Source organism: Brienomyrus brachyistius, chromosome 6, assembly GCF_023856365.1.
Source record: "Brienomyrus brachyistius isolate T26 chromosome 6, BBRACH_0.4, whole genome shotgun sequence".
NCBI lineage: Eukaryota > Metazoa > Chordata > Actinopteri > Osteoglossiformes > Mormyridae > Brienomyrus > Brienomyrus brachyistius.
The window spans coordinates 7,229,350-7,256,582 of record NC_064538.1 but is presented as its reverse complement, the minus strand read 5'-3'; the positions used below and the strand labels follow the sequence as shown (position 1 = coordinate 7,256,582).

Sequence of the window (27,233 nt, the reverse complement as noted above, 5' to 3'; positions counted from 1 at the left end):
TCTTTAGAGCCAGACACTTGTTTTCAGCAAGAACTTGCAAGTAATAAGTGATGTCTGAGTAAATATTTGGTTGCACAAATGTCAACCCAGAAGCTTTGCTTATGGCAAAGGGTTTTAACTTTCCAGATGGATCATTGATCTATTGCTCATACCTGTTTTTTTTCCTCCAGATCATTTGTAAATTAACACCAAAAGCAACTAGGCTCGATGTTTGAGTTGCTCTGGAATCAGTTGATTCTTTTGCATGATGTCTGGTTGGAGAGGTTGTTTTGCCTGAAAGCCAGTTACTCTAGGTGGTGAGTGAAAAAGTGAGCAAAAAGCCTGATTTTTGTCAATTTCAATTTTCTTCTGTAGCAATTGATTCATGGTGGGTGGGTGTCTGTAGTGAAGCAATGAGTTAGTAAAACATTTGTCACTTGAATTGTGAGAACAAGCTATTGTTTGTCATAAATGGTTTTTTAAATATCCTTAGTAACTGGAACATCATGCACATTTATGTGATCAGATTGAAAATGCACAAAGTGGTTTAGAAGTGCAGATGCCCACTGATCAAGACTTATTTCGTCTGGATGTTGTGCAGTCTTGCTCATTGTACCCGTGGCATTTCCAAAGAGAATTATATCCTTTGTGAGGAAAATATTAAGTCCTCCCACCGACTGACAAGATGCGAAATATAGTTACTTCTCTTAAGTTCTGGTAGAGAGATTTATTCCTGCTCTTTCTCACTGTCGCTCTCGTTCTTTAGTATCATCCCTGCTATAAGATTATGCTATCGTCTCTAGTAGAATGTCTTCCAGGTGGGCTGCTTAGATACTATGGAATGATTAGACAATGGACTTTTCTTCCACTCTCAATTCTGTTGTTTGGTCTGATTTTTAATGGAAGCTTGCTGAAGCTTGTAAAGTTTCGAGGTAGTTGTGTATAGTTTTCTCTTGTACCCTATAAGGTTAGGCTGGGTTTTTTTCTTTCAGTAGAAGTGCAAATATAATGAGCAAATAGTGAATATTTTCCCTCCTTTTCACTTGGATGTTTTTTCATGAAACTATCTCTTAGTGTATGAAGTTGTGCTACATGCAAAGTAAAAAAATAGTTTTAACTGGTCATAAACTTTTAAATTATATAATATAATAATAATTATTATTATTGTTATATTCTTATTAATTTTTACTGCAGTTCAATTGCTCACATTTTGTCAGTGTTTCCTCTCATCGCTTAATGCAACAGATCTTGCAAAAATTCAGGGAGTGTGTTGCATCCAGCTGTTATTAGTTGTGTGAAGCGAAGTTGCCATGACAACACAGTTCTACATGCTGGCTCAAGGTCACTCATCCAGCAGTGTTGAACCATGCTTGCACTTGACAGTGCCCACACGATGCACATGGAGGGAGACAAACAACTTCAAAGTACCTACAAATCCCAGCCAGTTCTTTTGGGTTCAGCTTGGAGAATATGAACCCCACCCCCCCCCCCCACCCCCACAAAAAAAAATAAACAAAAGTAAAATACTCTCCTTCAGGGGCATGGTTTTATGCCAGCTGCTGAAATATTTATTTGTGAGATTTACAGTGTCCTTAAAAACTCTCAAAAGGTTGTTGTTTTTGTTTGTTTGTTTTATTAATTTTTCGATTTTCTTTCAGTTTGGAGATACTTGAAGGCATGGCCTCACAGGAAGTTAAAATACTACCCAGAGAGTATGTTTGCAGAAAGCACAAGTAGTACCTTTTTTTGTTCGCTGTCTCATCTGGACAGTTTTTAAGGGATTCCAAAATGAGCCTTGATGGGGAGTCAGTTGGTATGTGGTCAAAGACCCATAAATATGTTGTTGAAATACTATACAAGGACACCGTGGCCTTGCTTTACGATGGCCTGAGTGTGAGTCGTGAAATGCGTGCACCTGAATGAGGTTGTGAGAGAGAGGCGTTGTGCTTTCATCCCCTTTCCATTGTAAAAGAGTGAGGCCCGTTTACATGCTGGCGGATTTCTTTGGATCCCCCTTCTCGTGAAAAGATTGGCGCGGCGATAAACGTTCCCAGATGCTTCCCCTTTGGAATGGCCCGAGCGAACGCTTCAACTCTGCCTGAACCCTGCAGTTGTTATGTGGCCACGTCGTTTCATTTCAGTACTGCGGTGCCCCTCCGTTTGGCATCGGCACGTAGCCCGAGCAACTGAATTTTGTTAGGGAGACTCGTCGCACCTGGCCAGGTAAAGGTCAGCACCTTTACTGTGTTTGACTTGCCGGGCTACTCAGCCTCTTCGTTTTTTTGTGACTTATTGTGAAGTTCACTGTGTCATCCTAATGAGCTGAAAATGACAATGTTTACTTATCTCTTCTGGCATCCTGTCATCCCCCCCCCCCCCCCCCTCGCAATCTGGTTTACCCTTTTCCATAGAAAATGTGATGTTTTGTTTACTGACAACTCTCCAAAAAAACATTTAACCTTGATTTCCTGAAACCTCATGCTAGGCTTTGGTGAGGTGTTGATTAAGCTGATACATTTTGATTTTCCTTGTTCATATTGAATTCAGTATTTTGAGGTGTTTTGAATTTACATTTGACCGTCATTGTGGCTTCTACTCCATACGAATAATTTCCAGTAGGGCTTATTAAGCTAGTATAGATTGATAAACGTAACAACAATATTCATCTTAAAATATGGGTCAAATCTGTCTAATTAAAAGTATTCTCAAAGCTTCATTGTTAATTTTTCATTTTGTGCATTAAATCCACAGACATTGTTTGAAAACATATAAACCTGATCTATAGATTGTTTGTTTTATGCTATTTTCAAGTAAAGCATTTGAACTAAATATCGAATATGTTGCTCGCATGATCCTCAGTAATCTTTTTCTGGCTACGTGTGATTCTCATTTGCCAAGTGTGGGATGAACAATTTTTGATTGCTAGAAAAGAGTAGGTTTCTGTCCATGTACTTGGAGTTTTTCAGTAGCTTCATGGGAGCTGCTCGCTCACCTCAGAGTGAATGTTTTTTTTTTCTCAGTGCCATGCAATAGCACCCTTGGAAAAAATGAGTGAATGAGGGTGAAAGGACTGCGTTATATTAATGGTTTTCCGCTTTACAGTAAGTAGTGTCACTGTAGGATGCTTTAAGTATTGGAAAAGAACTAATTGTCTTAAACATTTCTTATCCAATAGTTAACAGTTAGCAGTTATTTTTCCTGGTTAAAAGGAATTATTGAAAATCCTGACTGGTGTATGTGGCATCCCGTCTAGCACTATTTAATATCTGCTTCTGCTACAGGCTCCTCTGGAACTGCAGTGACAGTAATGCTGGTGAAAAGATGCAGCAGCAAGCAATTTGCAATTAGTCGTTTTCTTTGAGGATGTAGTGCTTTTGGGATAATGTAGGGATTTGGGGCCAGATCTTTGTGCCTTTCCTTTATGTGACCAGAGAATTTTTCCAAGTGATCATAAGAATCTTGGAAAATCAAATGGCTGCAGAATAATCAACTTTTTGGATGAATACAGTACAGAGCATTTTGTCTTTGTCACACTGACAAGCTGGCTTGAGTTTTTATGTGTGGTATTCATACACGTTGTTAAGTCACAGGGGTATGGAGATTTTCCCTGAAGAAGGCTGTTAGCAGCCATGGTGTAAAATAAGTACTCCCTCTTCTATACTTGCCAATCTGAATGTGAGCTGGACGTTGGTGTGTTTCTGTTGTGTTTCCAGTATACGCCGTACCCTTAAATAACTACATAATTTTTCCAGTAAAAGTCAAAATGATATGTTGCCAACTCCTCCCTGCTTAACTTTTAATGAGATTAACACGATGAGTTCCTTAATGCATCAGTTAATGGTGTTTTACCTGGCATCCTTTTAGGGAAAGTGGTTGTGAATAAAGGTTTGTAATCAGATCTCCTCAGTTTAATCAAGAAACGGTCAAGGATCTTCTACATTGGTTGTAGATTTAGAAGGCAGATAAGGTTGGTGACCCCACTCACAGTGAAATGCCTCGATTTTGTATAGCTTGCTCCACAGTCTTGGCTTTGTCGCGGCACCAGGAAGCAGCATCTTTGGCTGCCAATCATGTTTACCTGTAACTAATGTCTTTTAAGGATGCCTGTACTCTGTTCTGCTGATATAGCTCATGGGAGTTTTACTTATACCAGAATGTTCTGACGGCAGAAAGAAAAATGATTGGTTTAAAGAGAGAACCAATAAAATTGTCAGAGGAGAACCAACCAGATGTCTTGGCTCAGCCTCCTCTAGTTGCTTGGACCCCCCTCCACTACAGTCTTTTTGGCTGTCTCTGAACCAATCATTTTTTATTCTGCCCTCAGAACACTTTTGTGTAAGTACAGATGCTCCTCTACTTACGAACTCTCAACTTACGAACTTTCAGAAATACAAATGAAGAGGACTGTAAGTCCAAATTGTGTTCCTTGGGCTCCCATTTACTGTCCGCAACATCAGTTTTTTTTCAGCATGTTTTCTGGCCTCCATTCCCGCCACGCAGCAGTGTACCATGCATACTCCCAGCATCCTATTTCTTTGTACTTGCGTATACCCTTAAAATAATGTTGAATAACAACTTACGAACACTTCAAGTTACGAACGGCCGTTCAGAACTTAATTCATTCGTATGCAAGAGCGTCTGTATAACTTCCACGAGCACTGATATACAAGTACTTTCATAATGACCCCCTTTTCTATTCCTCTCTACACTTGAGTCCCAAAAACAAGCCAGACTTGTCTGTATATAGGCTAGTATGGAAGTGGTTGACACTGAAGAATTGCTGGTTTTCTCAGCGCTGTTCATTTGTGAATGGCGTTTCACTGATGTCCCATGTACATTAAAAATAATAAAATGGTAAATAAAAATGAACTGGGGGCACTAATGCTAAAGTCACAGCTGTGATTTTTCCCTCCACTGGAGCAGTCACCTCTTGGTTACAGTGCACGTGCAGCATCATTTCCATCAGCTGTCATCTTCTGCCAGGCATCTTCCGCAAGCTTCTGTTAATTGTCGTACCCACTGCAAAGCTGGCAGTTGGTGCATGAAAACGGTAACTAATGATCAAAGGATGAAATGCTTCCTTTCAGATTTCAGGCTGGGTATCCGTGAGGATAATATGCTGTAATCAGTCAGAGAGACAGCGATTGTTGAACAATGTGGTTTTGTTTATTAGCTGCCTATTTACCTATATAATTACCCGATGGCCACAGCCGTTGGGGCCAAAAGTCATCAGTGTTTAATTTTTTTCACAACACTTGACTAAATTATGTGATGACGTAGTTTTAAAAAAAACAAAAAAAACTGATGGATGGATTAGCTGCTGTGGCACGGATTGGCTAATACTGTCAGATCGTTTACTGCTGTTTAATCTTACAAAAATACGATTGACTAGATTTAGAAATATGGAATATAGATTTAGAAATTAAAAGCAGCTTATCTAGCCTGTTTCTTGGGAACACACAACTGAAAACCACCTTAATTTGGTAAATTGAAATACTGTTCGTTCCACAGCAGCAGAGTTCATGATGGTGGAGTCCAAGTATCTAGTTCTTTTAATTTCAGCCTGAGCCATGATCTTCTGTCCCGAAGGAGAAACCTCTTTTGCATATTGAAAACAACTGTTCTAACCAGGGAAGTGTATTCATTGTTCTTTTTCTTACCCTGGGAATGCTGTGGGATTAAAATAAAAACGGGCCGGTTGATGGTTCACGGTGTGGAACGGGTCTGAAACCTTCAGATTCTTATGATTTGTCATGCAAAAGATTGCAATGATAAGCAGCCAGGCTTCTTCAAAGTACACACCTTCATGGTACTTTCTACTGCAGCTCCAGGGAGGATAAGCGACATTAGCTTGGATGTTTTTGGGGGCTACCTGTTTCAGGTACCCTTTCATACATTTCTTTCAGTAGTAAAATCGTATGTTAATAGCACAGAGAGACAATTTTCCTAAGCCTTTTACCCCCTGTGGGTATTGATACACTCTTGGAGGTCATTCAGCTTTTTCTGTTCATTTTTCTGTTAATTTCTTGATCCACGAGGTTCTTCAGCCAATCAGACTGCATTTTGCATGTCCTTGTTAGCAGCGGGTGCATGTGGAGCTCTGCATGTTGACTGGGAGAGCAGAACTCATTGGTCCCGGCAGATCAGGCTGCATGGAGCAGGCCACTTTCCCCCAGCAGACAGGCAGGCAGGCAGGCCGGCCTGGGCGGGCAGAGCCTGTGTGACGTGCTGCTCACATGGAGCCGAGGTGGAGGGGGATGGGAGGCGTAGGGGATGTGGCTTTGTTATCGGCAGGGTGGGGGAGGAGGCAGCAGCAGCACTCGGTTTAATGTGCTTTTTTTTTTCCCTTTTTTTTTTTTTTCTACTGCTGAAGCAACAATGGCTGGCAGCTTCCTGCCCCAGTACAGACACCAAGCTAGATGGAGTAGCACAATGCTAAATGAGACACCGTCCATGAGTCAGGAAGCCATCAGCATCCTCGTCATCAATGATTTTCGTTTCCTTCACTGGAAACGAAACTTTGCTTTCAGTTCTGATGGCCTGCTTAAAAATGAATGTGTGCTTTCTGCTCTGTTCTCCTCTGTCTGGGCCAGGCTGCTTATGGCCAGGGGGAGTGTCCTCCGATCCACATTAATAGTTTGCCTGCGGTGAAGGTGACAGCACGGCGGTGGCTTTGAAGTGGCTGGCCCACTATCCCCAAGCATCTTTTCTGTGGTCTGGACATGCGTGTGCTGTGCTGTGTCAGTGTCGCCAGGCTTGCCGCCAGTTGCATGTAACCGTGCCGTGGCACCTGTTTTGTTTAATTTAATCGAATGCCACTGAAGAGCTTGTCTGTGCCCATTGATGCTGTAAATTTGAGCCTGTGATCCGGGTGCCGTGAACGGCGCTTGAGGTCCCTTTCCTTCAGTCTGTCTCCTTGGCTGCCTGTTTGTTTGAGCCGTTGTCAGAGAGACATCACGAGCTGTCCTTGGGGAGATTTGCTGTCAGGGGAAGTGCAGGAAGGAAGGCAGGAAGGCTCTTTTTCGACTCCAGTCACCCATCCACCCTCTACCAATGGATTGATAAACTCGCTGTGTCCCCAGAGTGTTTGAGAACGTCCTGACATTAAGGATGTTTTAGTGAGTTTTTGAGTGTGGTGTTCTTTAGCTGGTGAGCAAGCGTGCTGATGTTCAGGGGGTGGTCCTTATTTTGGATTTTTGAATGCAAATTAAATAGCTTTACATCTCTCTTTGTACCTTGATTTTTTTACTTCTGCCCCGTCTCTGTTTTTGCAGTGTCCAGATCAAATGCCTCCATGAGTTAATTGTTACATTAGTTAACATTGGTATCAGTAATGACCAAAACCCCCTCTTTGTATGTCTGTGTTTACATCAGTGCTTTTGCTGAGGATAATTGGTCAGTAATTTATTTTAAGAGGATTAGTCTCTGTGCTTAAGTAGTGATCACTTGTTTTTCGGTTGGGAAAAGGAAATGATCTGTCCATGTAGAGGCTTGATGGGTAAGTTTCTGGAAGTGTCCTCTCCTACAGGAAGCACAGCCTGTTCCGTCCGTCCAGCGGGAGGAGTGCGAGCTTCCTGGCTCAGTGGAGGTAGGATGATAATTGACATTGTTAATGTTGAACTTTTGCTCACTTTGCAATTAACTGTGAAATCCAATCCTAGTGGTAACCTAATCCCTAGTACCCCTGAGGATAGGCGCTAAAGGCTTCTTTATTTTGCAGCTGATAGTGGACTGAGCCTCCTCATGTCTTTCAGTGGGGCTTTCAGGTAGCTAAGTGGGGGGAGAATCTGGATGAATTGGGATTCCAGGTTTTATTTTGTTGAGTCTTACTTTGTTTATGGTGTCCCCGATTTGGCAGAGATGAAGTGATGCGAATGCTTGGGTGTGGGAGGGGCTTCTGGTCCGGAATCCCCGGGCAGCTGTGGATCGGGCATCTGCACCTCCACAGGGCACCCAGATGTCCTCACTGTGTTTGCAGCTGGAGCAGTGGGCACTGGGTGTGAGACTTTGCCAACCATGGCCTGAGCTGGGCTGTGCTCGGCCCCTCAAACCATTTCCTGCCCCCAGCTAATTCCTATCCAGGGCAAAGGTTATCAAAAAAAATGCAGAATGAGGAAAAAGAGGCATTCCTTTTTCTTTTCTTTTTTTTGTCCAAATGTGAGTATTAGTGTCTTCTCTCTCATGAGGAAAGTTTGTTCCTTGCATTTCCCTGCCCATGTTCCTCTCCGAGGTGAGGGAATTTCAGTGATGAACTGAAAAGTGTGAACATTAGGCATCGTGCTGATAGGCCGGCCGCGAGCACGTCCTGCTGTCGTCTCCGAAGGGGCACGCTGCTGGAAATCGCCTCTTCCACTAAGCAGTTCCACCCAGCTTGCGCTTAACGGGTTGCCACCTGACAAAGGGCTTATTGACAGGGCAGAGTGGTGCAGAAATACTGCCATTAAGTCAGTCCGTATGGTTTTTAGGCATAGGCTCGCTGTAAGAACAGTTGGTGAAGTTTGATCACCTGCACCCTCCCCCCCCCCCTCAACTTTTCTATGCTGGTGTCTGGCTGAACATGTCCATTTTAAGACCTGCAGTTAATTCGAATATAAACATGCAGCCATTGTGCATTATTTAGTTGAATTCCATGGTCTCGGACTCTTTTAAAAGGGCGCTTGTTGAGTTCAGGCCCCAAAAGGCTGAATTCTAAAGATGATGAATCATGTAGATTTCAAGGCAATATAATGGCTTTATTTACTCTGAAGGTCTTGGCCCCTTAGTGGACTGAGTGTTTTTTCACTGGTGTTTTTCCCCTGCCTTTGGGTCATGGCTACTCTCCACTCCCACAGTAAAGAACGGTGGCCCTGGCCGTCGGTACTGAGGACAGCCAGACGCCATGAGGTGGGCGACAGACTACGCAGTGGAGTCTGTGTTCACTTACGGTGCAGAAATTGGCCGGAACGCGAGACTGTGGATGGGTCAGCCTGAGCTGTTTAACCTTGAGGTTCTGCCTTGAGTAGGTTTTTCTGTAATGCAAACAAACGCTGGTTCTCGCTGTTGTAGTGGTGTAATGTGACAAAGAGCAGGATTTCTCGGAGTCATGTGCGTGTTTGTATGTTTTGGTTCTTCCTTTTGTTTTCTTTCTATATTTCATTTAAAAACAGACCATTCTTAGTGCGTTTATTTGATTTCACTTACAAATAAAAATATATGGGAGTTAAAAAGTAAAAGCATAGTATGCCTGTATTTGTGTGGAGTTAAATTCTTTTCTCGGGTTAAAGTTCACCAGCAGCAGAGCTGCACTGTGATTGGCTGAGGAGAGGTGAAATTAAAACCATGGTAAACTTTTGACCCTGCAGGAGCCGCGTAGAAACGCCCAGTGCTGGCATGAAACGGAATTCTTTCTCTTCCTATGTTTCCTCCGTGCAGTCGTGTGGAGCTGCATGTAGACTGGCTGAGGGAGGGGACAGGAGGGGCTGGGGGAGGTGGGAGAGAGCCAACAGCGAAGAGAGGCAGCAGCTGAAAAGGGGAGAGAGGGAGAGAGGGAGAGAGGGAGAGAGAGAGGCGGGCTGGAGGACTCTGGCCTTTTAGGCGCTGCAGCATAATTGCCCAGGCCACTCCTCCCTCAAAGGAAAGGAAACGTCCAGGACACTGCAGTGTTTGAAGAATGGCGCAAAGTCCATTTTCGACATGGCCACGTGCTTCCGTCAGGGCCGTGGGCTGGGAGCTTGGGACAAGGCCCCGGGGCCAAGCCAAAGGCAGCCCCCTCGAACCTGCAGCCGCTCTGGGACGGACCTGACACGCGCACGACTCTCATACTATTTGCATCTGCATCACGCCGAAGCAAATCCTAATTGTTTTAAAGCATGTCATTCCTCGTTATTGCCGGCAGATGAAAGGTTCGGTCAGACACAAATGAAGGGACTGGTTTACATAATGCCTTGCCGCGCGACGGCTTAATTCACATGGCGTATCGCCGCCTCTGGTGGGTTTAATAGCGGCATAACACAATGACAGGCTTTATTGATTTAATTGCCTTTCTTATTAATGGTACGTAAATAATCCTTCTGGCATTTAGGGAGATAAGGGAAGTTGTAATCATATTTGGCTTCCTGAAATGTTTGCGCATGCGTAAGTCTGACCATATAGGTTCGTTGGAGGGACAGCGTTGCCCTCGCGTTAACCTCTCGGTGCTCGGTCAGCTCCTGAAGTGCGGTATCACTGCGGGGTCCAGCCCCTGGGGTCTGTTTAAAATAAATAAATAAATGGAGTTGGGTGGGGGGGCAGGTTGCCGTCAGGGGTGCCGTGTGTGAATGGGATCAGCCCCCACCCCCTCGGCTGTCAGCCCGCTTGCCGCTCACAATGGGCACCATATGGTTACATTGTGCCTGGGCTGTGCATCGCCGGCCCCTAAACAGTTTTCCCCACACTTGAATCCAATTACTTCACCCTTAAGAGACAGATCATTAGATAAGGCCCCTCAGTCCACCGCTAATGGAGAAGGAGATTGATACCAACAAAATAATGATTTCTAAAGACATCACTCCCTCCCTCGCTCACTTGCGTTTTAAATATTTAAAGCGACGCTGTTTCTGTGCGGTCGCTGACTCTCTCGTTTCCATGGGACGCGCACGTACGTACTGAGAGTAAAGGTAGCGTAATTAGGTCTTCTGCGCCTCTCGCCTGGTTTCTGCAGCCTTTGTTTGCTGAATGATGGATGACAGATCAGGACTAATTGTCATTTGGTTCCCCCCCCCTACAGTATTTGAGGTTTTCTTTGGAATCGGGCAGTTGAATTTGCGGTATGCTGTTTTATTTTATTTTTTGCTTTTTATTATTATTATTTTTTTTTTTTTTTTGCGTTTTTTTATATGTGGTGATAGAGTGCTACATGCCCCCCCCTTCCTGGGTGCACTGGGCTCTCTCTGTGTGTGGATGCATCTGCGCTGCTGGATTCCTGACAGCGAGTGCCTCCCTCCCCTATTTCTGTCCCTAATGATCCGTCTCAGACAGCTGGATGTGCTGGGGCCTCTGCGCTGCTCATCTTTCATGCTGCACGTCTGTGCGGAGTCAGGGTGAAGGTAAAGAGCCCGAAAGAGGGACGGTCCCCGTGTTCAGCGTCCGAGCTGCAACTCAGTCAGCGGGCCGCGGGGCTCCGCCGCACTGGCGGGAGCCACCACCGTCACTGCCATTTCGGACTGACCCCGGGGTTCACTGCCTCCAGATTTTAGAATTTTCATTTTAGAAAATGTTCTTTCCATTTTCATTTTGCCATCTGAAGAGTGGCTCTGGGGCATCAGCCTTCTGAGCAGTTTGAAGCTCTTTTGCCATGAGATGATCTTGGTGTCAGTTTAGTGTCCCAATGATGGTCATTTTTCAGCTTTTTTGGTTGTGGATTTTGAGCGAACACTGGCTGTAATTTAGATTCTCAGAGTTCTTGGACTGTGTTTTCCACAAAATTTTGGCTTTAAAGACCTTTGATGTGTTTTGGCGTGTCTGCTCCTGAGTCGGCTTTGCTCTGATCTGGGTGCAGTTTGTATATCTATGTGTGTGTCAGAGCAAAGCCTTCTCAGGAGCATATATAGGGGCTGAATCCCCCCCACTATGTGACAAAACGGTATTTTGACATTGTGGGGACCACCTTTGTGGTCCGCAGAAGGGGAAACTCAGTTTTCTAAAAATCTAACTGCAATCAAAAAACTAGAAATGCCAAAAGTTTGGTATTTTGGTTGGTTACTTATGGTTAAGGTTAAGGCTGAGTGGGGGTTATGGGTAGGGGTTAAAGTTGTCATAGTTTCCCAAATGAATGGAGAGTCCCCACAAAGATTTGAATGTATGTGTGTGTAGAACTTGCAATAGCAAAAGACCAACTGTATTGTGGCTGGGGGAGGGGGCACTTTTATTGACCCCGTTAATGTAATTAGGTCTGAGATGCTTCCCGAGTTGCCGCTGCCTCTACCCCTTGCCTCCACAGAGGTATAAAATTGCTACCTTGCCTGTTTTATTCACATCCTGTAATTAGATTATAAATAGTTGCACCAAATGTTTTGAAACTATAATTTTCAGAGGAGGGGTATAATTTTCCTGTTTCTGATTTTGAGAATTGTTAACTAACGCCCTTAATTACAGCTCTTTGTTGAGCAAATTATAATCTGGTCTTTTCTGCATTGTATGCTTGTGTGTGTGTATTTGTGTTTGAAGGAGAGCTCCACACACCGCCTGTATCAGTCAGACTGTCTAGTGCAGCCTTAGGCAAGTGCTGATTGTGGCTCTTGAACTTTCCCTGAGTAGATACTGCATACTGAAGCTGCCCTCCTCTCCAACCCACTGAAACTCCTGGGGATTGTGTATCAGCATTCGTGCTGTTTTAATCGCAAAGGGCACGCTTTCAGAAGCCCGGATATCCAGTGAGCGGGGACCGGCTCGTCACCTGAGACCGGCCATAAGCTGGGCACTTTGAAAGAGGTTGGGAAAAGGGAGATGTGTGTCGAGATGGAGCACTGCTGATCTGGTGTACCTGTGACCGCCTCCCTTTTGGAGAAGAGAAGCAGAGGAGTAGATGGGGGGGGGGATGATAAAGTCACTGTGGGAGATGGGAGTGGGACTTTCTGGTGCTCCACGGTAACCATCCGCTGACCGGTGGCCCAGCCTCTGTGTTTGCTATCCCCTTTTAGGGGGGGATCTGTCTCTGGGGGACACATTAGAGCCCCTCTAGGGGGTCTCGGTATTTATCATTTGCGTTGTGACCATCCACCAATGCTGCCCGACTCCAAAGATGGCTCTTCAGCTGAGTTCTACCCACTTGGCTGTAGTGTAGTGCCTGCAGCAAGGACTTTGGCTGACTGTGGCGTCACACGGGACAGTGACAGGGGGGAGGGGGAGGAGACACCGATAATCGCGTAGGGGCTATTTGTCATTCTTTTCTTTTGTCACTTTGTGGAGAGCTCCCCCTATCACCAACGTGTGAAAACCACCCCAGTCCGTCGCTGCCTCACAATAGTGCCTTTTGTGTTTAAAGTCCACTTAAACAAGTACTGTAGTCATTGTGAAATAGCTTGTTTTTGGCACTTGCCTGAAGTGGCCCGTCTTGGGACATGAAACCGGCTGGGGTGGCGTTAATCATTCCTAGCAGGCGCTGTGTGGCTAGGGGAGCGACAGGCCACTCTGACGTGAGCGGCCCGGCCCCGGCGGCGTCCGTAACGGTCTGGTAGCGGATCGGCGCCCGGCCGCCAGGTGCTCCGCGCTTCAGGAAAAGCTGATAGTCCTGCTGTGGGGCCCTGAGCCTCACCTCGCTGAGCCGGCCTGCTGAAGCGCTGCTTTAATATTCCTGCACTTCACTGTCCCTCGGCCTTCATTTTAACTTGGCCCCCGTTACGCAATACGTAATATGTGTCGTATGTAACTGCACATGGCTGGGGAGGGTCTCCCTGTCGGCTGTCATAGGATTATGATATCCGTCGCTCTGCATTTTCACACTTGCAGATGAATGGAAGATTGGGCCTGGTGGATATTCTCGATTATGTCCTGGGGAGGCCAGCCATCTTTGTGGGTTTGTAGCGACAGTCTGCGGCCCTGGGGGCGGGACACATCAGCTCTTGTTTTATTATTTATCTGTTGTCGTTTGTGCTTGGCGCACTCTTTCACCAGTGATACAGCAAACCTTTTGATGTATGTTTTCGGACTCTGCGAAGGGTTGCTGAGTAGTGTGTTTGCCGCCACTAAGTGTGTGTGTTTGCTTTAAGATATTTGTCTATATATGTCAGTGCAGAGCCTGAGAGGAAGCGCTGCTGGGTTCACAGGGGCCTCTAGTGCCGTGGAGCCAGTCGTTGTGTCAGCGTGCTGCTTCACTCGCCCTCATCCCATGCAGCTCAGATTACCAGCCTTATTTCAGGCTTCCATGTCCTTGCTATTCTTGTCCGGAGTGCAGCAACTGTATTATAGTGAGCTGGGCCCACAGGCACGTGGAGCAGGCACAGATACGGCAGTGTCTGCCCCGTCCTCCATTTCAGACCCTATTTGCTTGCTCGCGCACTCTCTACTTTTTTTTTTTTTTACTTTTGAAATGTAGACACAGGGAGTGATGCACAAAGGTGCTTTAGTAGGTGTTTTTTAAATATAGCATTTAACGTCTTTACGACACGTGTAAGTGCGAGGCTAGTGGAGGCTCTGTCTGCCAGAGAGGATTATGTGCAGCCCTGGTGTTCAGCATTTCTTTCGCGGTGTAATTCCAGCACTTTTTGCCCATGTGGATCCCCAGGCTTCTAAAGTGACCTTAGTGCACCTCGTGTACAGAGGAGGTTTCTGTTCAAATGTTTTCCAACAAGAGAAGACTTTCCTCAATAGTATGAAAAGAGTCATTCACATGGCGTGAGTTTTCAGTTGTTGTTTTTTTTTTTTTTTTGTTTTCTTTGAAAAAGATGCAAATGGCAGGTCGTTGGCGTCACGCTGACCCGACACGCCCGAGCAGACGTGCGGAGAAACCTGCTGTTTTGGTCTGTTTTTCTGTGCTGTCTAATTGTACATGTTCCCCACAAGCTGGAGATTATATTAAGTGTGCTGTTACTCTAGGTAGAAGCTCTGGGGTTGGGCCATAAACCATGGTGAGCCCCAAAATAAGACGGCTGGTGTGGCCTTTTCGAGTTGTCATCCATTCTGCCACCCCCGCCCCCCCCTCACAAACATGTGCTTCAGTGGACACACCCCCAGCTGTAGATCAGTTTTTTTATTTTTTTATTAGTCACAGTGGTCTGATTTGTAAAATTGGAGGCCAGGTGCCAAATTGTGGCTTGGCTGGTTTTTTGCATTTTCTCTAACAGCAGTTAGAAGCTAAGAAAAGTCACTGAAAGTTCAAACAATGTAGCTTTATGTGTGGAATGTAAAAATTAAGCAAAGCAAGCCTGGATCTGTGCCAGGTACTGGTAAGTGTGTGTGTGTGTGTGTGTGTGTGTGTGTGCGTGTGTGTGTGTGTGCGCGCGCGTGCTGCTAGCCTGATCTCTCCATTTTGGCTTCACCTTTTTTCTTATTTTAGTGACAGGTTCCTTCAGTGGGCATTCTGTGGCTCTGGTTTGCCTGCCTTTTACTGTCTTTTCCTAGAGTGACAAATGTTGAGTGTCTGAGAAGAGGACGGAAAAGAAATTGAGTCTGACTGTGCTTTGAATCGCCTCCAAAACTGTCTGACTCTGTGACTATTTCTGCAGCTCTCTATAACCTCATTAGTTCTAGTTTTCTTTCCTATAAGATTATAGTTTAGGAGTGCAGTGAATGGTTAATAGTCTGCCTGGAAGCCATCTCTGTTTTACAATAAAAGACAGTGGCATTTTTTGGTAAAAACACAGCCAGTTTCCCCTTGTTATTCCCGTGTGATGCATTCTATCAGCCTGAGCAGTTAATCTCCCCCCATCAATTAATGAAACACCCATCAGTTAAAGAAAGGCCTTTGTTGATTTGAGGAGGCCCATTCATCAACCCAACTAGAGCGCTCGTGACAGACTGCATCTGGTATGAATCACAAAGTGCAGGAGCTGGTCAGATGGAAACGTAGTGGAGCGCATGCACAGACTCGCCGGGCCCATTGACAAACGGGGAATGGCTGCTTCATGAAAGCCTGCTTATAATAATCAGGCAGAAGAAAAATGTTCGCAGCCAGAGACGATCCCCTCCACTTAGCAGAATAGATGGGGTCTGGTCCAGTCCGGCTCACTGAATGGCTATTTTCTAGCAGTTCTTTAACCAGCAGTGCGCTCTGACAGTGGAGTTTGACCACATAATTGAAACCGAACTTTCTACTACGTTTTGGGGAAAAAAGTTCTGTGACATGATCATTCTTGTCAGGACTTTGCTACTTAAAGAAGCCATTCAGCTCTTGAAATTGCTCCTCCTCCTTGGATTTTAGCAGCTGTGGCCACAAAACGATGCAGTGAAACAGTTTCTGCTGTAATATGCTAAGCAGGCATTTTACAAATCCCAGAATTAAAAAAAAAGAATTGCATGTTTCTGATTACTTACAGTTGAACAATGAGCTTATGATTTTTTTGCTATGGCAGCCGTTTGTAGGCGTTACACTGGACTGTTAAAGGCGTTATGGATGCCTGACTACTTAAATAGTTCATATGCACCTGCCTCAGTGTCACCCAGCAGCTTACACTCGGGCTAAAAGCATTAAGACATGAACTGATTTTGTCACTGGAAATGAAATTCTTGTGGGCAAATTTCAGGTAAATTGATACCATGTGGAGATGATGAAAGGGAAGAGAAGTGGAGTGACAGATTTGTAAATGAGACTGTCTGGGGCAGATCTGAGCCCAGTACTTAAATCAGTGCAGGAAACATACAGCCAAAGTGTTTAAATATGGACATACCTTCATGACTTTCTTAAAGGTGCCGCTGTGTAGTTTAATGTGACGTAACCTGCCCTGAAGATGCCATCATGTGGGAAGGTGGGACCACAGCACCCACCCACCAATAAAAGTTACAGGCATATAAAAATAAATACCAATGGGCACCAGATAGTTACCCTGCTTCTACTTTTTCTCAATTTTCCCAATAGATAAGCAGCCAATGAGAATGCACCAGATGGCCGATTTGGCAGTAAAAGGCAGCAATCACTGTCAGTGCCGGAGGGGGTAAAGAACTAGTTCTCTTTCGGCTATCTTCGGGAAATACAGGCAGGTTTACGCACCGAGACGCTCCATTGTCCTCTCCACTGTAGAGCCTGATTTACCAGCGAAGACACGGAAGAAGTTCTGCTATCATGGTCTGTACGCGGAGGTGCTCCATTAGGTTGTGCCCTCTAGGAGTGGCCTTCCCCATCATTCGTAAGCAGAACTGCTATGTATACTGTGCTGTTGTTTGGGCAGAAAAGTAAGCAGCCGTCAATTAATTGTGAGGTTGGCTGAAGCGGTGCCCAGGCCTGCCTCCGGACTTCCGCCCCAGGCTGTGCACTGAGTGTCCGTCGCTGGCGAACCACAGATCCAACTCCAGGCTCCAGTTTACACCCACAAGAAGGCTAATGGGGAAGCTGGGGCCCTTGGCCTCCGCATGTGCTTAAAATTTCCATTGAATATTGGAGAGGAGAGCGTCATTGTGGAGATCAGTGGGGGTGGGGGGTCAAATTGAATAATCACCAGTCAGTGATTACAAAGAAACATTCACACTTCTCTCTTCTTTGCATGGGAGGGCAACATGGCTGCTTGGGGTGTTTATCACAATGCATGTGACTCTTCAGCTATGCAAGCATGAAGCAGTTTGCTTTCCCCCGTTTTGTTGGCATGCCTTGGCGATCACTTTAAGCAGATATGCAATGAAGCTTGTAGACTTTCTCTTTCTGTTTCGGGGTGTCTGGATAATGCCACGCACTTACTGAATGACTGAGCCGCCTGGATCCTGAGGCAGCCTAATGTCATGCCGCCGAGGGCACTGGGCTAATGTGTTGAAAAGGACACTGGGTTCAAGACCCCGAGGCTGGGGATTCAAAGCCCACAAAATAAACACACGTGATACTAAATGTGAGGCTCAGGTTTTCACAGGCTTCTTCTGTAATGACTGTAAGCAGTACCTCGATTTTTTATTTTTACTGCTGTAGTATATAGATAGTGTGTTAAATATATCTAGCTTGTGCTTGCAAATTGATGTCATTTTTTCATTTATAAAAACGTGTAAAAAAAAAAAAAAAAAAACTTTTTTCTTCCATTCACATAATTCTGTACACAGAAAAGCTGCTCCAGTGTGTACTGCCATCTCTGCTGATTTGCAAGGTGCTAAACACTCAGGGCCGTCTGCTGTTTCCACAGTTAAACCAGAACGTAGCCTGGACTGACAGGATTCCAGCTGGGAGCGAGCCGAAGCGTCGTTATTCCTCCTCAGTCAAAGGTGGGTGGTGCAGGTCAGATACTTACAGCCATACACGGCAGCTAAGGGTCAGATGTACCGATAAACCATGCATATGTCAATGGCATGCACAACACAAACCATTCAAGAAGTACCAAAGGATATCCTCGTTGCTAGCAATGGGAAAGTACCTGTTCAATTTGCTGTCATTGTATTCCATAGTTGGGGAATACATATAGCTTTTGAGAGACTTATCTCATTAGCATGATAACTCAGAATGTATTTGATGGATCTTTTTCATACTTTTTCAAAAATTATTTTATGAGTGACGATCTGGAAATGACAAAATTTTGAGACAAATCACACCGAAACTGAAACATCACAGCAAATCTACACCTGGTTTAATTTAGAGACAAATCAAACCAAAATTGAAGCAGCTGCACTAGATGGCAGCAAAGGAAGGGCCGCAGAAGGTGCTTACGCAGTAACTCTAAAAGTATTTAATGGAACTTTATCAAGCTGTATAGGTGATGATCTGGAACCTATTCAATTTTGAGGTAAATCACACCAAAACTAAAGCAGTGTCACTTAGTGGTGGTACATCAAAGGACAGCTACAGATGTAGATATGGTGGGCTTTTCAGAAAGATTTTTTGGAGAGGTGAGGAGAGTGTAGAGGTTTGGAGGTGCGGGTGGAGTAGCGATTTGATGGGGAGGGGGGGGGGGATCGACCGTCTGGGGAATACATTGTTGTCGTTCCCGCAGCATGGAGTTTCTTTTGAGTGTCACTTTGATGCTTATTTATAAACATTGGGTCTTGGCTTGCATTTGCCATTCAGTACAGTAAGAGGCCCGACCTGAGTGTTTCCAGACAAGTGTTGTGTGGCGTCTTGAGAAACGCAATCTTTGAGCCTCTCCTCACACTGTGTGGATTTTTTCACGGGGAATGCAACATGTCACGTCCAAACCATACCGCCCCCCGCTCCGACCTGCATATGCACACACACATATGTAGTTAAAGATGTGCAGGCTGTCCAAGACTAATGCTTGGGTTCCATTCCGATGGACAGGTTGTAAGTTGAAATGGAGGTATGTCGGAATAATTCGCTCTGACTTTTAAGTGTGAGAATGAGACTGTGAGTGTGAGACTAGGATGGTCGCACTGGCATACAGTACAATACTTTTCCACAGTGATTATTGTACAGGTACAACATGTAGCGCAAGCTTCATAGCGTACGCTGCTAAGCATACGGCCGTCCAAAATGTATTTTTACATGAATTCAGCTTCTATGTACAATTTGTAAGTCACATAGGTTGTAAGTTGGGGACAGTCTGTAGCCATCTGATATTATGCATGAAACGTTGATGCCTGCTGTTGACAGTCCTTAACTTACCCCATTTTCAGACATTGGGATCTGCCTCTGTCCCTCTACATTTGATGCTTTCCGATGGTTTGGGGTCACTTGTCACTGTCAGCAGGCCACAGCAGACGGTTTTAGTCGGTTCAGCGTGCTAAAAATGAAAAATTAGCCTCCCAAGTAACTTTTTATGACACTGCATTTGTAGTTGCTTTCGATTGAGTGCTTGTAATGCTTGCATGGTACAACTAGCCTTAGGTCCCACTTCACCCCCAGACGATTTCGTAGGGCAGAGAAGGGAAATGCAGTGGCAGCGCGCAGTTACCTGCATGAGGGACATGTATGGCGGGAACTGTATGTAAAACACATGTATGAGCGGGTGCCATTATGGTTAAGGAGCAGGAACAGCCGCCTGCGACTCGGGCGGCAAAGGAGCCGCTCAGATCTCGGCGAGCGAGACGGCTGCAGCAGAGACGGGCAGAAATCAAATTATTCTCCCTGCTCCACCTGTCAGAGAGATGGAAACAAAGCATTCATCTTTCCTTCCTGTGTCTGGAGCTGTGACAGCCCCTCGGGACTCCATAGCCTTGGGGGGGTAGGGGAACTAGGTGCTGGAGGTGACTTTGGGATAATTTTGCACCCCTAGGGAGCCTTACTGCTTTGCTTTCCCCTTTGTCCTCTACATCAACATCTCCATGGTTTGTTTTTTTATATAACTAATAATAGCTATTTATTTACTGTAAGAGCAAGCCTTTATGGTAGCAGCTAAAGCTTTGTGGTTGTATTTCCTGTGTTTATGGAGTAGGAATGTGGTGAACAGGGCTGTCAGTCGCCCCAGTCACAGCCCCAGTCCGCGGCTCCTTCGCTGGGAAAGTCCCTTTAACATCTAAAGCCGTTCAGCAATCGCTTTCCTGGTCACTATGCTACTAACTTTAAAGTAAATGACTTTAACAATTAAACAGTATTGTTTATTTTTGAGAAGTTTTAAAATACCTGGTTTGTGGTTTTAACTACTTGACTGGGGTGGGTGGTGAGCGGCACTTTTGGCGTCCTAGTGCCTTGCGGGGCAGGAGCGTGATGATGCAAGGACCTGGGGACTGGGTAGGATGCCATTCCCCCCGGCTGACCGTTTGGGGGCCCCCCGCAGGAGAATGTTCTCGCTGTTCCGGGCTCTGCAGCACCCAAACGTGAAGGTGCGCACAGGAAGTATGAACGCTACAGCTGCTTCCTCTGTCTGCGTGAATGAAAGGCTGCTAGTCCCACTCGCTTCTGGCTCGTTGAAGTGCTCGTTTGTAAGATTTGACGAGAGTCTGTGTGTAAGAAACGTCCGACTGCCGATCAGAGCCACTTCTGTATGTTACTCCATGAAGGCGCTTCAGCTCTGAGGAACCCTAGACAGGATGCTGTCGTCACGGTAAATATGCGCAGCGTCCGTGCAAACGCAGCCCGTCCGTGTCGGAATGGTGCACATTCAGCAAGGGGAGGCCACTTTAGATCGGGCACCCTCGCTTTCTTGGGGGTTCTCTTCCGGAAGCGATGACTCATGGGATCCAGGCCTGCTGTGATGGATGAAGGGAGACTACACGACTTTAGATCATTAGCGAGGGAGGAAAAAGAAGACCGTCACACGTGAAAAAAACGAGTCGCGATGGAGAGGGATACACGGGCAGCACGGCTCACCGGGCTGTGGGACACCACTCCCCCACCCCCCACCCCACCCCGGCATGGCCTGACAGTGCAGATTCGCACTTGAGAACAGCTGCTTAATGGATCTCCAACGTGCACGCATCATTAGTCATGAGAACGGGCTGATTAGGTACCTTTCCTGTCCTCTCCTTTCTCCCGGGTGCCTTGTTCTCTGCCCTGGAGAAGCTCCAGCGGTGTAACTGCAAGCCCGCTTGCTTTCTTTGCCATTTTCTCTCCTGTTCAGTCACATGACCTCAGTGGCCACAGACAACAGACTGACTGTCGCTGTAGCTATATATATAAATACTGGAGCCCTGTGTGCATGCAGTGCTCGGTTTTATCATTTCTTCCCCTCTGATTCCCCAAGCACTCCATAATGCCGTGACTTGCTGCAACCGAGACCTATTAAACCCAATTACGTCTCATTCTTCCTCTAGGATGTGAAGCTTAATGAAGCTCCGTTTGTAACGTTCTCTGCTGCTGCTGAGGTGAGTCGGCAGGGCCGAGGCGTCCTCTTCTGACTCATTTTGTTCATGTTGACGTGTAGCACACAGAAAAGCATCACCTTCCGTACTCCCACAGTTTCCCCGTAGTAGTTTTTTTTTTTTTTTTTTTAAAGTGCAAGAGCCTCGCTCGGGCTGGGGCTCTGAAATCTAGCACCCCCTAGGAGTCGCGACACACGCGCAATCACACGGATTTGTTTTCGCAAGCTTCAGCGCCTGAGAAGAGGCGTGATATTATACTCCGACTATTATGTATTCTCGCCCCCCAAGAACTTGACACAGCCTGAAAATAAGGGGCAAGGCTCAGTTATCAAAACAAGCATACAGCTTTTATTATTCTGCCACTCTAGGCTCAGGAGCGGGGGGGACTCCTGGCAAGCCCTCTGGCCGAGCGGGCTGTCTGTGACACTGCCGGGGGCCGGGAGCCGAGTGGGTGACGGGGGCCCTACCCCGAGCAGAATGGCGGTGAGGAGGCAGGCTCTCCACACACACAGAGAGCATAATAAGTGAGGGTAATTGGCAGAGGATTATCCCCTGTAGAACGTGCCAGTGGGATAATGAAGGACTGCCGCTCTTCAGACTCAATTAAAAGGAAGGTGTCAGATGTCTACTGTAAATCGCTCTAAGCAGCGAGACCTCCTCCTTACCCCCCCCACTTTGGTGCAGAGCAGTTTTCTAGTGTTTATGCATATTTATAGTTCTGAGTTGTTTCTGTTTACTGATGGGGGATGCTGTGGGGCTGCGCCGTTATATCTGGGGGTGCGTTTGTATCCAAGGCGTGTAGTATACTGTGGGTCCCTCCGCTTGCAGAAACCTGTCTCACTTGGCAGGAATGTGCCAGAAAAGGACGTGGCGTTCGGTGGCACGCTTGGGCATGGTGTGTTTACGGCGCCCTGTGCCATGTGCATGTCTATTTATGTGAGGCACTGCGCTCTCGCTGGCAGCGCTTAACCACAGGCTCCACCCAGTTTCCTCTTGACTGACAAGACTGTTCATCAGTCATGTTCCTTATTAACATCAACTATTTCATGAAGGGGGGAGATTTAGGCAAAGCTGGTGCTTGGAGCTGAGTATTTCTCCAAAGTTTTAAATTTAATTATCACTGGAATTGATCATCATTTTTTATTGATGTAATTCCTTTCGTTATCCATAATGTATACACAGTACAGTGTCATGGGGGGGGGGGTAGGGGTAAGTCCTGGATGGGATGGTGGTCCATCACAGGGCAACGTAGAGATGCCAGTTCACCTTTAACTGCAAAGATGTGTCCGGAGACTTGATAGGAGGAAGGAGAGAGCACACGTAACATGGAGGGTACATGGTAAACTCCATGCATGCAGAACTCTGGCGGACTTCCTATAACCATCTCTGGCGGTGTGAGACAACAGTGCCACCCACTATGCCACCATGCATCAATTAATTATATATTGCTTTTGTTTGTTTTTTGCTGCAGAACCCAGTGAAACACTGTAAGTGTGACATCACTGGATAGGAGTTTTGGTTCTTGGCTCTGGCCTCATTGTGCCCTAATTGAATGATTTCATCTATTGAGGTGTAAGAGCCCAGCTGTGGCTTGTCAATAGTCCTCATTGTTGAAGATCCTGCTGAGGGTGGCGGAATGGACAGGGAGGTGACTGAGGATCTCTTTAGACAAACAGCCTTGTTTTTCCTGTCTGCAGGTTTGTTTTTTGCATGCCTCTGATAGCGAGCCACTGTGCCGGCCTGCCTGCGGTGCATGATTATTGACTTTTCTATCTTGTGGAAAACGCAGTTGCATATGTGAGAGGAGAGGTGACCCATTTCCCTGGGGCTTTCGCTCGCCGGATGGTTGTTTGTTCTCCATAGCCCGCTCTCATACTGCAATGGCTTGATTTCTGTGTACAGAAATATCTACAGTCTAAGAAATGTGAATGTTCTTTCCTTGTGTGTGTCCCATCCATAATTGTGTGTTTGTGGGTGTGGGGGGGTATTATGTAAAAACGCCAAGTCTCATATTTTGTTGGTTTAAGGTTGTCATATTGGGGTTAGTTTTCCCCATATAAATGCATGGAGTGTCCCCACAAAGATATAATTACAAACCTGTGTGTGTCGTGTCTTAATGTTCATATTAATCACCTATGGATGTGCTGTGGGGTTGGTAAGACGATACAGATGGTGGCACACATCTGCAGAAAAAGAACGGTTCCTCACTTAGAGGTACCCCTGACCTTCTATTAGCGAATCGCTAATTCCCATAATTTTTCTTTCTCTCTAATTTGTCTTATGCTGAGCTCTGCTTTTCAAATAAGGCCACATCCTTGCTGTCACACTAGCAGGAGGGAAAACGAACATGAAGCGGACAAATCTGCCAGAAAGGGGTGCAATTTGAACTTTTAACACCAAGCTTTCTCTCTAATTGGAAAATTGGGTCCCTCAGTCTTTTAAAGCAAATTAAATGTAATGCGATCCATGGTTATTGAACTGTATTTGATGTCATTCTACGGCTCAACTTGGTCTGTAGATTAGGCTAGCTAATTAAGGGAAATGGAAAATCGCACATGCTTAATGAGACATTTCTCTGGCTGCCGTGCTCGGGTGCTTTTCCTGCGCCCTGGGGTCACAGCAGGAGGGTGGAGAACAGTATGTTGACCCTCACTCTTCGTTTTATCTTGCGGTCAAAGTCAGAAGAGGCACCTGAGCAGTTTGTTTGTTTGTTTGTTTTTTTACTCTGCAGTGGCAGAGGCTGAATTCACTCAGCGATTCTCATGCATGGTTGATGATGCGCTTCGAAAATCAACAAGTTTTGTACAATGGGAAACCTGATACTCGGCTACACAACATGTTTTTGAGGAAGTCATCAGAATCTAACTTGACCGAGTTTGTGCCAAGGAGACCCGGGCTTGTTAATCTGGGCCTCCCTTATTCTGTTAATTCAGCAAAAGCTGCGGCAGCTGACCGCTTTGTTTGGCGTGGTTGCGTAAATGTTTATACGTAGACCTTTTCATCAATGGCTTGCAAATAAATCTGCCTTTGCAGTTGCGGTTTTCACTCCAAAACATTCCTAGTGTGCTAGTTTTGCACAAAGTAGATGTAGGGTAATATACTTTAAATAGACGTGTGAGTTAATTCCACATTGGAATTAGTGGTGATTTTGCTACTTTTGTGAACTATGTAGTGCAGGGGTAGGGAACCTGATCCATGGAGAGCCAGTGTGGGTGCAGGTTTTTGGGATGGCCTCTCAATCAGCCAATAATAAAGCAGCGATTCTCAACTCCAATTCTTGGAAACCACTGTTATTGGCTGATTGAGAGGCCATCCCAAAAACCCGCACCCGCACCGGCTCTCCATGGATCAGGTTCCCTACCCCTGATGTAGTGCCTCAGACAATCGATCAGGAGACCACACCTCATTTTATAAACAGGCCTCTATGTATCTGTTCTTCTGCAGTGGTTAATCATAAGACCTGTTCTCTACGCATAAATAATTCTTTTAAAGACATTCTTAGTGTTCTTCCTGTGCTGTCTTGTGTGTGGCCTATATATACCATATACATGTGTGTCGCTTAATGTTCTTCTGCACAATGACCAAGGTCCCAGTTGAAAAATCTAGATCAGCTAATGGGACACAGCAGACCATAGCGGCCGCAGCGCACCCCATGTAGTTCGTATTAAAAAAGAGACTGCTGCCAGCCCTATAATGGTACAGTTCATATCTAACTTATAATACCCATAATACTATAATACCATAATAGATATTTTAAATGACTTGGGACCCACAATGTCATTTTATTTTATTTTTTTTTATTTATTTGGGTGGAGTGTCACTTCAAACTTACGTAGAACCTCCCAAACGATCGGTATTGGTGTCAGATTTTGAAACGATTGACTATCGGTGTCGGCTAGAAATTTCCTTATCGGTGCATCACTAGTATTTAATTTAATGCATCTTTTATCATTACTTTTATATTGGAGAATATACTTTAAAAGATCTTGTACTGTATTGCACAAATAGCCAATGTAGGTGCAGTATATTGTATATGTTTGTATATAATGTATATGATGTTGGCATAGTGTCTCCTGACATCCTATTGGACAGAACATAATCGTTAAGCGGCGCATAGCTGTGTTGTGGAACTTGTACACTTCTCAGGTGCTCTTGGTTGTGTTCCACCACCACAGGCACTTAACACATTTGTGTGATCACTCGAAAAGTAATTAATGGATCTTTGTCTTTTGCAGACACATTGTTTGAGCGATGATGTAGAAATTATCAAATTTTGAGACAAATCACACCAGAACTGAAGCATCGCTGCATAGTGAGAGCAAAGAGAAGGGCAACCTCAGACTCTTGATCTCATTAGTGCGATAACTCAAATGGTATTTCTCAGATCTCACACTTCATAGGGACTTTGTATAGGGGAAGATCTGGAAGTGATCTCTCAAAGAAACGCCGCTTACTCACAGCAAATAGAAGGGTAACTGCAGAAGACCCTTGGTATTATGAACATAGCAACTCTAGATATGTTACTGTGGTGGATATTTTTCAAAATTCCCAGGAACATTATGCAGGTGATGAGCTGCCACATATTTAATTTTGGGTCATATCACACCAAGACTGAAACAGCCAGCTGTGGAAATACCTTACGAAACCATGCAGATGCAAACTGAAAACCTACTGTGGCCTTAATACGGCCAATCCCGATATTAAGTTTCATCTCGGAAGTGTGTGCAGCGAAGTGCCTAATCCACCTTTTTTGGAACTTGAATCCTACTGCTCGTTTGTCCACAGGTGAGAAGACAATCGGCCAAATTGAAAAGCATTTCTTGGGTGAGAGAGGTGCAAATGACCTCTGCATCCATACTGAGAAGGACAACAAAGCAGATGCACCCTGTGGTGTCTCTTATCCCTGTTTGTCACGAATTAACAACTATCAACAAAAGTCGGGCGCAACCAGAGCTCCCTCCTTATCCGCTTCCTGCAGCTGGCCTTTGTGAGGCGTATGGGAAGGGCGATGGGATCCTCGCTAATGGCGTTTGTCATGGATCATGGCATTGTCAGTGCCCTAATAATCCAGGGCAGAGCCAAGTCCGTTCCACGTCCCCTGAACCCACCACACATGCTGGAAAAAAATGAAAATAAGCCTATTGCTCTTTTGAATGTGGAATGTGCCTCTAATGACAGGAGCTTTGAAATGTTCTAAATCTATATCAGTGGCACTTAATTCATCCATATGTGGTGCTTCCCCAGGTGCTGATATGTGTACAAGATGAGTGGACTGGGGGATAACTCCTTGGAGCCACTGTGCTCCGATCGAAAACGCAAACTCTCCTCCTGTGAAGCACCTGGCTTAGGGTAAGTGCCAAGCCGGGCTTAACATATCTAGATGTGTTAATTTTAACATCTTGATATATTAAAGAATAATAAGTTACATGTACAAATATGTAAATTCTATGACTAACTTTCCATGCGAAAATGAATATTTGCTTTATTTTTTGGCATGTGTGCTTTCCCCCATATTTCCTGTTTCCCTTTAATTGTTAGGTTGACTTAATCCTTAATGAAAATTTTAACACCTCGTTGTTAAGAATTCAGTGGGTTTCCAAGAGCCTCTTAGGGTTGTCATGGTGACACACACTCATCACGATGGCACCCTCTCCAGGTGTGACAAGAGACGGCGAGAGCAGGAGAGCAAGTACATCGAGGAACTGGCCGAGCTGATCTCAGCCAACCTGAGCGACATGGACAACTTTAATGTCAAGCCAGACAAATGTGCCATTCTGAAGGAGACCGTCCGGCAGATCAGACAAATAAAGGAGCAGGGTACGAATTCTCAGCTCATCATCACATTATGGCATTTCTTTGTATATATCTGTATGCTGTTCAGTGGATTTCTCAAGGTCTATTGATGTGGCCATTTAGAC

General features: G+C 45.4%; 2 protein-coding genes across 2 annotated transcripts in view; one reads left to right on the top strand and one right to left on the bottom strand.

Annotated features, from left to right (window-relative positions):
- LOC125745529 (protein kinase C-binding protein 1-like) overlaps positions 1-27,233 on the bottom strand; it is a 311,418-nt gene that overhangs the window by 55,850 nt on the left and 228,335 nt on the right. The gene's annotated exons all lie outside the window — the stretch shown is intronic.
- Positions 1-27,233, top strand: part of LOC125745528 (nuclear receptor coactivator 3-like) — a 44,591-nt gene that overhangs the window by 3,569 nt on the left and 13,789 nt on the right. The window contains exons 2-4 of the mRNA XM_049018487.1: positions 17,751-17,829; positions 26,560-26,664; positions 26,972-27,132. Of these exons, the coding sequence (XP_048874444.1) occupies positions 26,579-26,664; positions 26,972-27,132 (247 nt within the window). The 5' untranslated portion in view covers positions 17,751-17,829; positions 26,560-26,578. The remainder of the gene's footprint in view (positions 1-17,750; positions 17,830-26,559; positions 26,665-26,971; positions 27,133-27,233) is intronic.